This window comes from Salminus brasiliensis, chromosome 3 (assembly GCF_030463535.1).
Source record: "Salminus brasiliensis chromosome 3, fSalBra1.hap2, whole genome shotgun sequence".
Classification (NCBI taxonomy): domain Eukaryota; kingdom Metazoa; phylum Chordata; class Actinopteri; order Characiformes; family Bryconidae; genus Salminus; species Salminus brasiliensis.
Genome location: NC_132880.1, coordinates 5341339 through 5357260, shown reverse-complemented (window position 1 = coordinate 5357260; position 15922 = coordinate 5341339). Strand labels below are relative to the sequence as shown.

General features: G+C 39.3%; 1 protein-coding gene across 2 annotated transcripts; it reads right to left on the bottom strand.

Annotated features, from left to right (window-relative positions):
* Positions 1–15838, bottom strand: stxbp2 (syntaxin binding protein 2). Of its 2 annotated transcripts, none has more exons than XM_072675275.1 (19): positions 15765–15838; positions 13245–13294; positions 13065–13146; positions 11937–12013; positions 11737–11812; positions 11425–11528; positions 11025–11179; positions 9547–9631; positions 8600–8730; positions 7106–7213; positions 6947–7004; positions 6494–6559; positions 6309–6389; positions 3883–4024; positions 3471–3577; positions 3280–3378; positions 3104–3189; positions 1954–2114; positions 1–810 (listed from the first exon to the last, which is right to left on the bottom strand). In XM_072675275.1, the coding sequence occupies exons 1-19, from the start codon at positions 15799–15801 to the stop codon at positions 731–733; spliced, it is 1785 nt and encodes a 594-aa protein (XP_072531376.1). In that variant the 5' UTR covers positions 15802–15838; the 3' UTR covers positions 1–730. The 2 variants fall into 2 exon arrangements, with proteins under 2 accessions (XP_072531376.1, XP_072531377.1); XM_072675276.1 differs by having other exon boundaries at positions 1954–2111.
* Positions 15839–15922: the final 84 nt, after the last annotated feature.

Here is a 15922-nt window from a genome sequence, read left to right as displayed (position 1 = left end):
TAAAGCATATGCATAAAGTTTATTTTTATCAGACAAACAAACAAACAAACAAACAATTTCCCAGTGAAATATTAGATATAAGTGATACCATAAAAAGAAAAGTGCAGCAGTTAAGAATAAGACAGTCTGAAAGCGAACACTTCATACCGTCACCACAGTCTATTGAACAGTCTCTAGTGTGGACTGGCCTCTCCTCACTGATTCCCACCAGCCTTCATTCGTTATCTAGAGATGATATGTAGATGTAAGGCCTGCTCTTCCATTGCAAGATGGGTCCACAACATTAAAAAGTGCAGAAGCTTTATCCATTGAGCTGAACATAACATACAGGAAAAATAATAAGAAAAAAAGATCTAAATAAAAGCTACAGTATATTATTATATGTGTGGATCCAGTGTGAAAGTCTAAAGTTCAAAACATAGAATGGGAAGTACAGTGTTGATGCATACAGTATTTCATGCATACATTGGCAAGATACAGTATATCGTGTGGCTCTTAAAGGAGTTTCCAGTTTCAGCATCTTCGTAAATGTCATTTTAAATTAGTCAATAATTAAATACCATGAATATATACACCATGCTGCTCCAGAATTTAAAACAAGAAAACTTTAAAAGACTTTGAATCATCAGTTTCCGTGTTTATGATCAATCATAAAACCGCGGATGGTTAAACGGTTTCCTCCGACAGACATTTGCTACTGTAAGATCTTCACATCAAGCATACATGACTTCTAAGCAGACGCTTGGGCTGGCTGCTCCAGCTTCTTCAGATCATTCAGGAAGCTCGTCGGGGTCAGAATGTGTGATGAACCTGGTAAAAAACAGATACAGTGTCATTTTAGAAACCTGGGGCCAGAAAACAAAAGCTTTCCCGAGAAAATACTCACCAAGAAGCTTAAGATAAACACTCAGAAGTTTAATAAAAAAAGTTTCTATAAAAGATTCTCAAAGTAAAAAAGTAACTATGAAGTTCGCAAATTTCTTAAAAATGACAAGTTAAAGTTAGAAATGTTATTTTCTATACATTTTCTAAAACAGGATTATTGTTTTCTTTTGTAGCAGTTTGTAACGTAGCCTTTTATGCTGCATTTTACAGGTTAGAATTATTCAGTAAAATCTGCAAAATGGAGAATAAACAGAATGAAACTAAGGGTAAAATTTCAGTGAATAAAAACTAAAAGTAAAAAGTGAAAACAGGTGATATCCTTTTTGAAAAATATGAAAACTAACATTGGGTAGCCAGTATTTTCCTTATGTAGCAACTAACAGTACTGACAATTAATCTCCACTCTTAATCTTGTTAAATTACACATTAATTCTAGTCATTCAGCTATTTCGACTGATCGATTTAGAGGCTACCTTCTGAACAGTTTAATACTATTTATTTTTGCAGGATACATACATTGTAATAAATGAACCACTTTATGCCCATGGCAATGATAATAAAATAGCATAATAATGCAATTAAGAGCAATGAACTTTTTATTATTATTTAGAACACGCAGACACTGGAATTATATATAATAAATAAATAAACAGAAATAAAATAAAACCACTGACATATTGGCTCACCAACATTAATCTCCTCTTTAAGTAAATATAACGGACAATATTAAGGTCACACAACATAACTGAGGTCATGTCAATATGTACAATAAGTTGATAACAAATACTGTAACAGGTCTATTTAGGACCAGTGGGAGGTAGTCATCAGGTCAAGAAAATATTAGGAACCTTTTTATTTAAGAATACCATTTTTTCCTAAGAGAAAAGTTCATAAATGGAAGAATCTTTGAATCTGGTCTCTACTCATTAATAAAAGATTTTAATAAGAGTTGTAATTATGAGAATACAATGGAAGTAGTTTTAAATAATCTGACAGACTTCACTGCATCAACACAGCATAAATTATTATTGCACTCCTAATTTTAAAAGAGCTAAAAGATCCACTCACCAATCAGGACTTCCCATTTCCCCTCAGTGGCTCGGGTGACTTCATAAGCAGAGCGCATTTCAGAGTGTGTTACGCCACCAATCACAAAGATGATGAGTCGAGGACCACTGCGGTACTCCGTCGCGGTCTTGTTTTTGTGCCACTGTCCGAACCGAGCACTGCTAATTTAAATGCATTCAATATAGCACCACAGTTAGACCAAAGCTACAATCAGGCATTCGTAAAGCTGGGTATGAAGTAAATCATGTAAAACTACTGATTCTTTATAATAATAACTGCAGGAGATCAAATGGGAAAGTTAACGCCATCGTTCAGAATTGTAAAGAATATTCTTCAGTTCAAACCTTCCCACACAGTCCTCACGGACTGCGGATAATAAACTTGAGGAGTTTTAGACATTCTTATAAGTCTATTATTATCTGACAGGTTCTGTTGTTGTTAAGGCTAAATTAACAGAAATAACTGAGGAAAGATCTCAATCCAGTATGAATTTAGTAGTAGTTTCACAGCCTTATAGTAATCATTTTTAAGTGATTTTAATCCAGTATGAATCTGCGGTGTGTGTAATTTTTACAGCCTTGTAGTAACAACTGTGGCGTAATCTTAATCCAGTATGAATCTGTGGTGTGTAGTTTTTACAGTCTAACAGTAACAATTGTAAAGTAATTTTAATCAAGTATGAATCTGGACTGTGGGATTTATTTCTGCCTGATAATAATAATAATTATTATTATTATTGTTATTATTATTATTATTATAGTGGAGTGATTTATAGAAATACAGTATGAATCTGCAGCATGTGTAGTTTTAGTTTTTACAGTCCATCAGTAACAACTGTAGAGCCATTTTAATCCAGTATGAATCTGAACTCTGACTGTGGGGTGATTTTAATCCAGTATGAATCTGCAGTCTGGGTAGTTTTTAATCTGGACAGCAGGCTACTGTGATAATTTAGGCAAATGACACAGACAATTTATCCCATACAAATTGGCCAGTCAAATCCTACATATTACATCTTGGTCTGGCAATTTTATCCTAGCTTGAAGAAGGCTTTAGTCTAGGGCTAGGCCTGTCAGTACTTGGATAAACAAACCTCTAAGGATTTAAGTGCTGTAACAGTGATCTATGTTCTTTAGCAATCCACACCTACCTTACTGCAGTCTGGGTGGTTGTGATGGTGGCGGGTTCTGAGAGGAACGGCCACTGCTTCCTGTCTAACTTGTCCTCAATGATGTTCTGAAGTCAAAGATGCAATCACAATCAGACAGTGGGACCCAAAGAGACACAGCTGAACATTTCGAATCACAGTGACCGGTGTTTACCTACCTCCATGACATCTTTGAGGGTGGGGGTCCAGCGGGACAGCTGGTATGTGCTCTCAGTTCGTTCTTTCCTATCTGGAAGAGTCTTGCCAGCATTGGCACCCTGCAAAACATGCCAGAACATTCAATGACACCCAACTGGGCAAGCAGTTGCAATACTGTGGCTATGGAAAGGGTGCTTGGAATTGTGCCCACCCCAGCAATGACAGGGCAGCCCAAGAGCTGCATGTTGGTGATGATATTGCTGTCCTGCTGCACGTTGGCATGCTGAATGAGCTTTGTGATGTTTTCTTCAGCAATACCTGAGACAGACAATGGTTTGTTTCACAAAAATAATAAAAAAAATACATTAGTGCATGTAGATTAACCATTAATCTCCAAAATAGCAACTTTTTCATGAGAAGGGAAACAAATTTTAACTTTTATTGCATATTAATCTGGCTAGCAACATTTTTTTTTTTTACAAGTAGCCTTGAACTATTTCAATTATGACCTATTCATTCAATGATCAAGCACTTCATGAACTACACATGAGGCAGGAAAGTGTGTGGTGCTGCAGCATTTTGGCACTTAGACACCCTGATGAACCCAAAGAAAAAGTCTGTACCCTTTTTCTTGTGGAAGATGTAGAGCAGTATGATGCGAATTTTGTCGTATGGCTGAATATCACCACTGAGCAAGACTGGAACGATGCTCTTCATGGCGTCCCTGATTGGCTCCCCCTCTCCGTTACATCCCATAGCAAGATCCTGCAGAGACCACAGGCAGTGAGAAACCAGCACAGCCTCTTCACAGCTCACAGTACATAAATGTAGAATGGCTTGTCACCAACACACGCCCTTGTACAAGATCGGCCAAAACCACAATGAGGTCGAGATAGTTCAGTCATATCCTGTTTATAGATTAGTTAGCCCTTAGTGATCTAGAGGTATTTATATTAAGAATGAACAGAATTCACTTTTACATTTGATGTCAAACAATGACAACGACAACATGGCCGAAATAGACGACACCACAATCCACCACAATCCAACAACACCACCTTTTAAGAGCTAAAATTAGGGTGTTTTGGGTCATTGGGTCATCAGCATTCACAACACCAGCGACTCAGTTCCACTGACAGCCATACATGCCTGTGCCATAACAGTGCCTCCACCATGTTTGACAAACAAGATGTTGTGCTTTGGATCACTCTTTCTTTCCTTGGTTTTATGAAGGCATCTCTTGATTATAACTTCGATGAAGTCCAGTGACGCCTGCCTACTTGTAAGTGTTCTCAACTGGTTACAACTGCTTATCAGTCAGTCAATTCTTTAGTTGTTTTTTAGTGTGTGAAAATAGAGGGACTATGTATAAATGTCTAATTCCTAAACAGGTAATGCAAGATATTTGTTAAACCACTTCAATTAAAGCTGAAAGTCTACACTTTAAATCACACCTCTTACCTTTCTGACTTCTTTTTTTTTTATAATATCCCTACATCTCAAATGAGAAATATTACATATTGTAACTAGATTGAAAAATAATTTTATGCCAAAGCAGCTTTTCTGCAGTATTCTGTCATTCCTACATTTGTCACTTCTTAGAAGTTCTTCGCCAGTTTAAAGGTTCCCATAATTATGAAAATGTAAACAAACTACTGAACACTGAAGTTGTCCGTCTAAAACAGAAATATTAACCCAGGCTACGTCACTAAAAGCAGGTCAGAGGGGTGATCCATTAGTGGCCCAACAACAGCAACATAAAGCACATTATACAGCACACTCCTTTAACTTTTGCACAGACACGAACACTTAAGCCCTCAATGCTGTAAGTAAAACCCGTACACATGCAAGGGCTGAGCAAAAAGCTCAGCAGGTACATCTGCTTGCAGGATTGCTAGATAATGACAACGTAAAGGCACTATGGTGTTCATGGGCCGCATTCTCAGGGATTAACATTACGGCTTCCTGTACATGATCAGTGCAGCGACTGTAATGTTCAGCCGATTGCATAATATAACAGTATATTTCCACATGAAATGAGATCCTTTGTTGTGGGTGGAGGAGGTCATCATTTAAAACCACGTCTGTCTGGGTGCTCGAATTCAGTTCTTTTGCATATTATATAAACCACTTTACTCTAAAACAATGTCACGCATCGGATACAGAGAACAGAGAACCCGAACTGAGCGAGAAATCAGAAACCCTTCCTGCACTGTTATATTGGGATAGTGTTGAATCTTTTGAAATGAATGTCGGATCATAGCTACTGATATATACACACACAACACTGTACAGCCTCTTAACAAGTAGAAAACACTCCTGTAACCCTGTAAATGCCACCACAGTACCATATCCTGCTGGACGCTAAATATATACCAAGTGTTTGCACACCACACACCAAATCCACTGTCAACAGAATCCTACCCAAATACAGTTGACATACACTCATACTATGACTCATCCTGATCTTTTACCCCAAAGAAAAAATAATAATAATAATAATCAATCAGGTAAATATCTTTTAGGTGTGTACTAAAACCAAACTGTATAAGGGTTCTTTGACCTGTAACCATTTTGGTGCTACATAGAACCATTTATAAAAGGAACCAACAAACATTTTCTACCACCAATACAAAGAACCCTTTAACCAAACAAAGAATCAATCTATCTACATATATATGTTTCCATGGAGATTTTTTAAAAGCATGATTAATTAAATGAAATTTTGGCACAATATGGACAACTGCCCAATTCAAATTGTCAAAAAATATATTTGTATATACAAGCAAAACTACACTTTCATTCATCACTTTCATTTTCACACACAACACACCTGACTAACTTAATTAAGACCTAGAGATGCAATGATATATTCTGTAATTAAATTATAAAATGAGTATTATAGAAGCAATAATTTTTATTTAATTTTCATTTTCACACATTCATAGCAGTTGCAGTTCTGAAGAATGGAAGCCCTTTACGCACCAGCGAAGCTAAGAGGCTGCAACAACCTGGAACAGCCTGAGTAAATAAAGTAAGAAGCACTGACCTGCTCCACCTCACACAGCTTTTCCAGAGACGCCCTGAATTTCTTCATGCAGGCGTCAGCCAGATTCAGGTGAGTGGAGTACTGTAAATCAGACACGCAAAACTCACAATCCAACACCACAACTGATAAAGTCTGTGTTAGAGTGGCAAATGGGCAAAAACAAACAAACAAAAAACACCACTGACCAGGCTCAGTTCCTTCTGGTACTGTGGCATCTTCTTCAGCATCTGAGAGAGGTCTTTGATGTTGGCCTGAGGAAAGACAGAGGCTATGGTTAGGATTTACGCCAAAATATTATGTTGGGAGGAGCAGAATGTTTGGGTAAACAAGTCTATTTGAATGAGCAAGGTGTCCCAATACTTTTGTCCATATAATGTAGTTTGAATCTGGTAGGTATCCTTTACATTGTATGATGATTCCATAACAATCAGACCAACACAAATGCTCCAAGGTGACTTGGAATAAAATCTTTTTCCATTGACATCCACTGAAAGCTAAGGAGGTTTTGTCTCCTCCTGTAAAGTTGCCATTTAGGAGATTTAGGAGGATTTTATGTGATGGAGACAATATGCTCCTGAAGGCTTGATGAACTGAAACAGTCGTGATAAACAAAATGACCTTAAGGAATATCACTGTACCTTGTCGGTGTCCATCCTTTTACTCTCACAAAAGGTGCGCAGCAGCTCTGTCACCTTCCTGAAACACACATACACAGGTAGGTTTCAGCCAGGCAACAGAGCAGGCAATAGAGAAAAGTTAAGTCTTATGAAGGTTCCTCTGAGATTCTGAGATCTTACTTGGTGACGTCAGCTATGTGCATGTGTCTGAGCTGAACCCACAGCTCGTCATCCTCATCCAGCAGGACCTCCTTGTTCCTGTTTTCTCCAAGGCCAGACGTTTCATACCTACAAACAGAGTGAGCAGATAACAGGCTTTGAGAAGGTCCTATCTTATAAAGCCAGGGTCAGCCATGCTACCGCACCCCTGGAGCACAGAGGATTACGGGCCAGCTCAGTAGACCCCGGTATTGAACCCACAACCCTGTGATCAATAACTTAGCCCTCTATTCACTGACATTTGTGGTAAATTTTATAGAAACAAATATTTTTTTGTAATAATGGCAAAACGAAAACACTATGTTACCTACGCTATATGTCCAAATGTTTGTGGACACCCCTTCTACTGAATGCACTACTTCAGCTACTTTAAGTTGCACCCTTTGCTGGCACATATGTGCAAGTGTGCACACACAGCACAGCTTGTCTAGTCCCTTTAGAGAAGTACTGCCAATAGAATAGGACTCTCTGGAGCAGATAATAAATGTGAACCTATTGCCGGTGTGGGCAAGATGGGTATAAAGCCCCCCAGCACTAAGCTGTGGAGCAGTGGAACTGTATTCACTGGAATGGCGGTGGTGGTGGTACTTTATCCAGTACATTTTGGGATGAGGTTGAGTGCCTGAAAGCACCAGCATGTCATTGAATGCATAGTGCCAAAGTCCTAAGGCTGCAGAAGATGCAGGTTCTGAGTATAATGAGAACTGTAGAGAATAGGTGGAGAACTTGAAATGCAAGTTGAGCCAGTGTGAACCAGGAGCAAAAGATCTAGTAATGGACAGAACGTGTGTTAGGGCTTTGACTGAGTTGGAGAGCACTTCAGTGGATTGCTCAAATGAACCTCCTTGTGCTTGAAGGTATAGTTTGCACTTATAGGTGTTGAGGCTAAATAGGTAAGCTGGTGGTTGAGTTACAGTAAGCCCGTAGTGTTGCTAGAAACTACATTAGATCCTTCATAAACACAAAAGGTGGAGATGGTAACGTACAGGTGGTTAGATTGGAGAAGTAGAGGCTTCAGGTATGTTCCTCCTATCAATTTATATTTATTTAGTTTTTTAAAAATTCGTTTTGTCCAGTTTTTCCTTTTTTCCTCCCAATTTGGTACTTCCAATAAACCCACCCGTTCGTAGCTCTCGCAATCACTAGTGATGCTCATGACACTAGAAGGGTATGGACTTCTCCGATTCTACTTCTCACTACCACTTTTTGAACTGATCAAAGGAAAGCACCAAGTCCCGGCTCTACAACACCAGCCAACAGACCCCTGAGCCAGCCAACATCGCTTAAAGAATGATGAGGGGAGAGAGCATGGCCAATCAGACCGCTGAGCCATTCGTAGCCCCGGAGATAGCTATTATGCCACACATCACTGAGAGATCCAGTCATGTTTGAGAAATGTGGCTCCGTGGTCTTCTAGGAGGAAATGTACAGTGTAGACTATTTGTATCTTATTACCTGTAGATGTCTTGGTCAATCTCCAGCAGGTCATAGACCATGGCCTGAAGGGTCAGCTCATGCAGGAGGGGAGAGATGGGGTCATAGCCTCGGTCGACAATCAGCAGTTGCGATCGTGCTTTGTCTGTCCCCTGTACCCAGAATCAAAGACGAATATTAAAATGAACATTTATAAACCTCAGAACCTGAGAACGGGATTCAGAGAGGTTCGCTGGCTAGCTGAATGGAAACAATGAGGATGTGAAATTATAATAGTCTGAGACCATTACATCTACATGAGAAAAGATGTTGCATGTTGTAACCAGATCTTTATGGCAGATCAGGCTACAGGTCCACGCATTTACCAGAAGTCTTTGAGTCAGAATCTTGAGACTTGAGTTGGTAAAGGTAAGAAAGCATGCAATAAGGCTGTTACTGTGTTACAGATGGTGCAATTAACAAAGCATTTTATAGGATGATGGGAACACTTCAACAATCAGATTTAAGGAAAACAAAAGGAAACTAAGGGTGGTAAAATACACAGCAGATTGACAGAGCAAGAAGTAAAGATACCCACCTTAAGCTCAGGGAATACTCGGCTGAGAGACAGAAGCAAAACAAAGAAAGCAAGAGAGAGAAACAGAGACAGTAAACAGTCCAGAAGACAGCATAAGAATCACAAAAAAGCAAGAAGTGTAAATAAGAACAGCGGAAACTGAAGAGGGTGTGAAGTGAAGTGTTAGGGTGTCAAATGTGCCCTTTACATTACATTTAATCAGCTATTTAAATGCTTCTACTGCAGTTAATGAGTCGCCACTGTCAGCAACATGCCTGATCATACAAGCCCTTTATGAGTAGCCTCAAATTGTGCATCTGAAATGCTCTTAACACTCATCATAATCAATTAATGACTACAGATTCCAAACACTTGGGTTTTTAGCACTTTAGCTGACCCTTGAATGCCTCACCTCTCCCATACTGGGGTTGTCTGCCTTATGTGCATTCAAGCGGTCCAACACCATCTCAGCCAGGGCAACATTCTCTGTCGGACCCCTGAAAAAGGCAAGACTTGGCTTCACAAAGAACAGGAAGGACAGCTCTTTAACAAACAAGCCACAAAGCCGCTAAAACTGAACAATAGCAGGATGTCTGGGGAACAGCTGTAAATCAAAAACTAAGTATGTAAAAAGTTCCTGAGAGTTAATAAAATCGACCTGGATCAGCATTACAGAGAAATCTAACTTTTTTTGTAGAAATGAATAAAATACATGTATTTAGTGCAGAAGGCCAGCATTAAACTAAACATTCTGGTATTCTGGAGTTTAATACACACATCAAATAAACAATCATCTTGCTTGTTTTAGGTGGTAGTAACTTCAGACTCCTGCACATGGCTTTTCACAAGGATGATTGAGCTATAAATATGTGAGTTGTGTATCGGGATTCATAGATGGATGTAGGGAAAATGGATCGCAAAGTACATGTTACTTACTGACAAATTTGGGCGTGCCAAAGGCCATAGTGTGAAGAAAGTAGCTAAATCTGCAGGTGTATGGAAGCGTACGGTCATATGGGTCTACCAGCAGTGGCAGAAATCATCCTCATTTTTGAGCAGAAGTGAGCAAGGGCCTTTTTGCCTGCCACCTTGCCCCATATATTCATGATATTCAGTCCCCTGTGGATGATTCTTTCAGAAATTGGTTGTGAAGGAGCAACTCAACTAGAAGCAACTCTTGCCTGAAAGCAAAGTGATTTGCATTCATAAGGATTTTTGACACAATTCCTGTAGACTGGGATAACTGCCATTGCTGGTAGACCTGTATGACTGTATGCTTCCATTGTTAATGACTGGCTAAAAGGAGTGCTTTACTTACTGCAAATTCAGCTACTTACTTCACACAATGGCCCAAAAGCAATCACTCCTTTTAGCCAGTCATTAACATCTGCTTTGCGACCCATTTTCCACACATCCAACAAGACACTCACTGCACTGTACCACCTCTTCTCAATCTATGAATCCCATTACACACCCACAGGCATTTATAGCCCGATCATCCTCGTGCAATGAGATCTGCAGGAGCCTGGAGTTATTACTTATGTATCAAATATCAGTTCAACATAAAAAATTCCAGTAAAATCCAATCAACTGTCCTGTCTTTATGAATTATCTTAGCAATTATGTGCTGACAGGGATACGATTCTGTGAGTGTACATCCCCAAAAATGAAGGACTAGTTTAAAATCATGTACAGCTCCTCTAAGATTATAAGATACTAACTGTGAGAGTAACTAGAAAGCTGTTAAAAAGACTGAGAAACAAAAGACCTTTTCAATAGAGGTCGATGTAAAAATCATTGTGAACCATTTCTATTGGGCTATTCACCATTTAACAAAAGCTTTATGCCTTTATTAAAGCTAAGCAAAGCCTGAACAGGGCAGGTACATACTGGCGGTAGCGGATGGCAGGGTATTCCTTCAGCGTGTCACACAGCGTTGCTATCTGCTCAGCCACTGCCTCCATCTTTTTGGTGCGCTCGGCCTGGTTAGTTTCACTGGAGCTGTAGAAAACGTGCAGTAAACTGGGGTCATCCAGAGAATACACCTACGAGGGAACAAGGCACAAAGAAAATTAGTAAAACTGGTGCATTTTTGCTTGAACTGGCATTCAGTGTAAAATACATGTAATTCCATAACTATTAATAATTATTCAGTAACTACTGTGAAACAAATACGTCAGTTATGCGGTTCTGATAATGTTGCGGAATTGAAATGCAAGCCCACATATGGGTCATTAATGGTTAGGGGTTAACCAGACGACAGTGGGACAGCACCACAATGAATGCACACCTGAGACTCGTATGGTAGAAAAGCCACATTAATTTCCTTCAGTGTCTTGATAACCCTTGCAACTCTGGACTTGCCAATCTCAGCAAAAAGGCCATCTGGGCATGCTGAAAAGCAAAACAACGCAATGTCAGCATATGCTGTGATACATCCTGTCACTGCACACAGCTAAAGCACTGAATATACACACAAGGTACACACTGTTGTTTGTCTGAAAGAGATGACGAAAGTAAGTAGATCTGATCTGAATATAATGTCAAAAGTTAAAAAGCAGCAGTGCGTGTGTGTGTGTGTGTGTGTGTAATTCTGACTTACAGTCTGTAAAGAAGATATGTGCAGCCTTGTAAGTGAAGGCTGAGTCTTTGAAGTCATCGATCAGAGCATGGACTGACTATAATGGGGGTGGGGGAGGTGGGGGGGTGAAGCAAATTCATTATGAAGAATAAAAAATGTGACTGAAAATAACCAATTAACAAATTCTGAAAATCTAATTTGATTTAACAAAGGGTTCATACCTTCGGACTTGGGGAGATGAGGTAGATGGCCTCCAGACTGGAGATTGGCTCCCTCCGCTTGTTGATGTCCTCCACAACTGAGAAGAAAAAAAAACAAAACAAAAAAAACAGGATAATTTTCCACATCAGTCCAACTGCATCCAGTATAAAAGGCTGCTAATTCACCCTGATGAAGCAGCTGACAGTTCCATAATTCCATGGGGAATTTTGCAACTATTTCCAACACACCTACTTTAGATTACTGGGCAATTTATTAAGACCTTCATAAGCTGAATGAGAGGTAGGGACGCATTTTGGGCCCCTCCTATATTTATTAGCGGTGTAATGATACAATCAGCCCCTGATCTGATTCAATTAAATACTGGGTTTACAGTTCCATATTCTCATGATATTTTAACCAATATTTTATATTATATTATGCATATTCTTCTACACATAGTGCGTTTTATCCTCAAAACTACTGGATCAGCTTTATTAAAAATCACAATTTTGAGAAAATATTTGTAAACTTTAAAACTCTTGACTGTAAACACACATTTTCTCAAATTCAACTAATTTTTAAAAATTGTTTTTTTCTGAACAGAAATTTCTAACAAAGCTTTCTAACAAAAATGCCTGATTTTCTTAGCTGTGTTCATATTCAACCTAATGCACCCAATTTACATACTGATCGTTGAAATGTCTTTGTGTAATAGTAATTTACTTAATGTAAAATGTCATTTGTGTAATAGTAATTTAACTAATAATAGTCTTACGACTGTTAAAAATAATGGCAGTCAGACAAAACAATCGCAATCAGGGTAAATTATTAGGTCATTACGTAATAACTGTAACAGGTCTAGCTTGTTCCTTTATTTAGTTCCCCTGAATCAGACAATCAGTTGTAGAACAAAGCCCACTGGTTCTTAAACCAGGCCTCAGGGCTCACTGGACAGTCCACATTTTTGCTCAAACCGAAATCCCAACACATACGAATAGAGCAAATATGTGGGCTGTCTGGTGGGCCCTGAAATCTGGTTTGAGAACCCCAGACACAGACTGATTTACCGTTCCACCCAAAGTAATCCTTAGCAAGAAAACAACAATAAGCGTAAAGGGCGTTAACAGCATCATAAGGACTTTACTCACTGGTAACCCCTTCGACCATGATGTCCGACATTTTACAGCACGAGGAAATAATCCGCATGCTGATGTGATCAACAATAAGCACCTGGGGAGATAAAGGTAAATAAACAAGCTTTAACGTTAAGGCCGGTGATTACTGGAGTATGAGAAACTTACTGGTCATTTAAAATCCACGGGCGTTACCTTCCATTCGCCATCTTTCTTGACAGTCTTCAGGACACCATTGAGGATCTCTGAACAAAGACCAGGAATATAATGAACCTCTTGAACCCTACGTTTTTTTATTTAGATTATTATTCCTACTGCAGACACTACTGCGAATTATTCGGTAACTATTCGGTTTAGTATATCTCATGGAGTCCCACAGGGTTCAATTTTAGGGCCTATGAAATTGATGTTAATTATAACAGTAATGTAGTAATATGGCCGTGAAGAAGTGTGGGCTCACAAGAGATTATGAAACTTTGCCTTTGTTAGAATCCACACGATAAGGACATTTCTAGAAACCTGATGGCACTGTTGAGTTTCGCACCCATCTGAGCATTTCAGAAAGACAGTAAAACCCGACAGGTCATTATGATGCTACGCAATTTAGTATTTTCCAGCCCAGCGTGAAAGAGGAAGTAAATGACGAATCTCCAATATTACAGCTAAATATAGAGCAAGGTTGGCTTTGATGACATACTTCCCTCTGCATATTACCAAAAGGGGCTGGACTTGGATTCAGAGACCACCTTTCATTTGTTTAATTACCAGTGAAAACAAACATTAAGCACAAATGATAGATTTTTGTTTGTTTAATTGGTTGTTTAATTCCTTTAGTCTTATTACAGCCTTCATTCTTCTCAGGACACTCAAAGATGAACATTTTTAGGTGGTGTGTTTACCTGATGAGGTGGCTTTAGTCTTTAGTCCCTGGTTTAGTCTTTAGGACAGATGTAAGGAGTGCCATTTTCTCTGGTCATTGAACCATGTTTTGAAGTCCAGCTGCGGAAATGCCTGACTTTCCTCTTTCTATATATTATTATAAAATATTATAATAAAGCTAATCTCCTCAGAAATGTCTCCAGTAAATGTTATGACTTCTATTGAATATTTTTTGACCGGAAGTCGCAGGTCTCCACCTTTGCACAGTATTGTATGTTGAGTAGAGGTCTTCCTGCGGGGTACTTTGAGTATCTGAGTCTGATCATTGAGTATCTGAGTTTGATCACTGAGTATCTGAGTTTGATCATTGAGTATCGGAGTCTGATCACTGAGTATCGGAGTCTGATCACTGAGTATCGGAGTCTGATCACTGAGTATCTGAGTTTGATCACTGAGTATCTGAGTCTGATCACTGAGTATCGGAGTCTGATCACTGAGTATCTGAGTTTGATCACTGAGTATCTGAGTTTGATCATTGAGTATCTGAGTTTGATCATTGAGTATCTGAGTTTGATCACTGAGTATCTGAGTTTGATCACTGAGTATCTGAGTTTGATCACTGAGTATCGGAGTCTGATCACTGAGTATCGGAGTCTGATCACTGAGTATCGGAGTTTGATCATTGAGTATCGGAGTCTGATCACTGAGTATCGGAGTCTGATCACTGAGTATCTGAGTTTGATCATTGAGTATCTGAGTAGTCTGATCATTGAGTATCGGAGTAGTCTGATCATTGAGTATCGGAGTAGTCTGATCATTGAGTATCGGAGTAGTCTGATCATTGAGTATCGGAGTAGTCTGATCATTGAGTATCGGAGTAGTTTGATCATTGAGTATCGGAGTAGTCTGATCATTGAGTATCGGAGTCTGATCACTGAGTATCGGAGTCTGATCATTGAGTATCGGAGTCTGATCATTGAGTATCGGAGTCTGATCACTGAGTATCGGAGTCTGATCACTGAGTATCGGAGTCTGATCATTGAGTATCGGAGTCTGATCACTGAGTATCGGAGTCTGATCATTGAGTATCGGAGTCTGATCATTGAGTATCGGAGTCTGATCACTGAGTATCGGAGTCTGATCATTGAGTATCGGAGTCTGATCATTGAGTATCGGAGTCTGATCATGGTCTCCTACTTATCGAAGGTAATCTGACGTGAAGAATTCCTGCTTAAGAGCTAATACAGTCCTGTGCCAGCTGTAGTGTTTTGGTGTACCAGGACAAACCAGCCCACAGACACATATACATATATAGATAGATAGATAGAGAGATAGAGAGATAAGCAGTTCAGTGACAGATGTGGTGGGCCAGACACCTATTTATATCAGAGGTGAAGAAGCAGGTGTGATTTATGTGATAAAGTGAGACCAAAGCTCCTAAAGTCTGTAACGAGGTCAGTCACAAGACTGAGAGCCAACAGGACACTCCATAAACCAAGCATCCGATAGCAAACCCTCACAGCCCGACAGTACAAAGACATCAACAGTAAATATAATCAGTAAAATGATATCTAATGATGCACAATCCGGCGTTTATTCACTTTAAAAAAGTCCCACAAGTGAACCTCACTTTCCCCAAAACTCAAGCGGAAGTTTTTCTGCGCAGTCTAAGCGCAGCTCCTTGTGAAATGACGTAACTCCCGCAGTCAGTTCACTCGCTGTTCCCGTTTAAAACGGTATAACATGACAAAGACTGAAACAGGAGACTCTCTCACTATCAAACCTCTAGGAAATGTAACTTTTCAGTCATTAATTAGAGAATAAACGGCCACTTACTCTCGCCCACCACCGCTTTGAGTCCACTCGGAGCCATTTTGACACTTCCGTGTTGTCAAACGAGCAGCAGCTTAGCTAATGCTAGCACTGTTAGCTCGGGTTTTACCTGTTTCACAATAAAAGCTCACCTTTTTACATGTTTTAGCTGATTTATTACT

Bases quoted from the DNA above. Each gene is read 5' to 3' on its own strand.
- stxbp2 (XM_072675275.1), bottom strand. From the start codon at position 15,801: ATGGCTCCGAGTGGACTCAAAGCGGTGGTGGGCGAGA. The intron at 6,390-6,493 runs GTCAGTGGTGTT...TCTGATTTACAG, and splicing joins ACCAGAAGGAACTGAGCCTG to TACTCCACTCACCTGAATCT. The intron at 3,578-3,882 runs GTACAGACTTTT...TGTCTGTCTCAG, and splicing joins CATCTTCCACAAGAAAAAGG to GTATTGCTGAAGAAAACATC.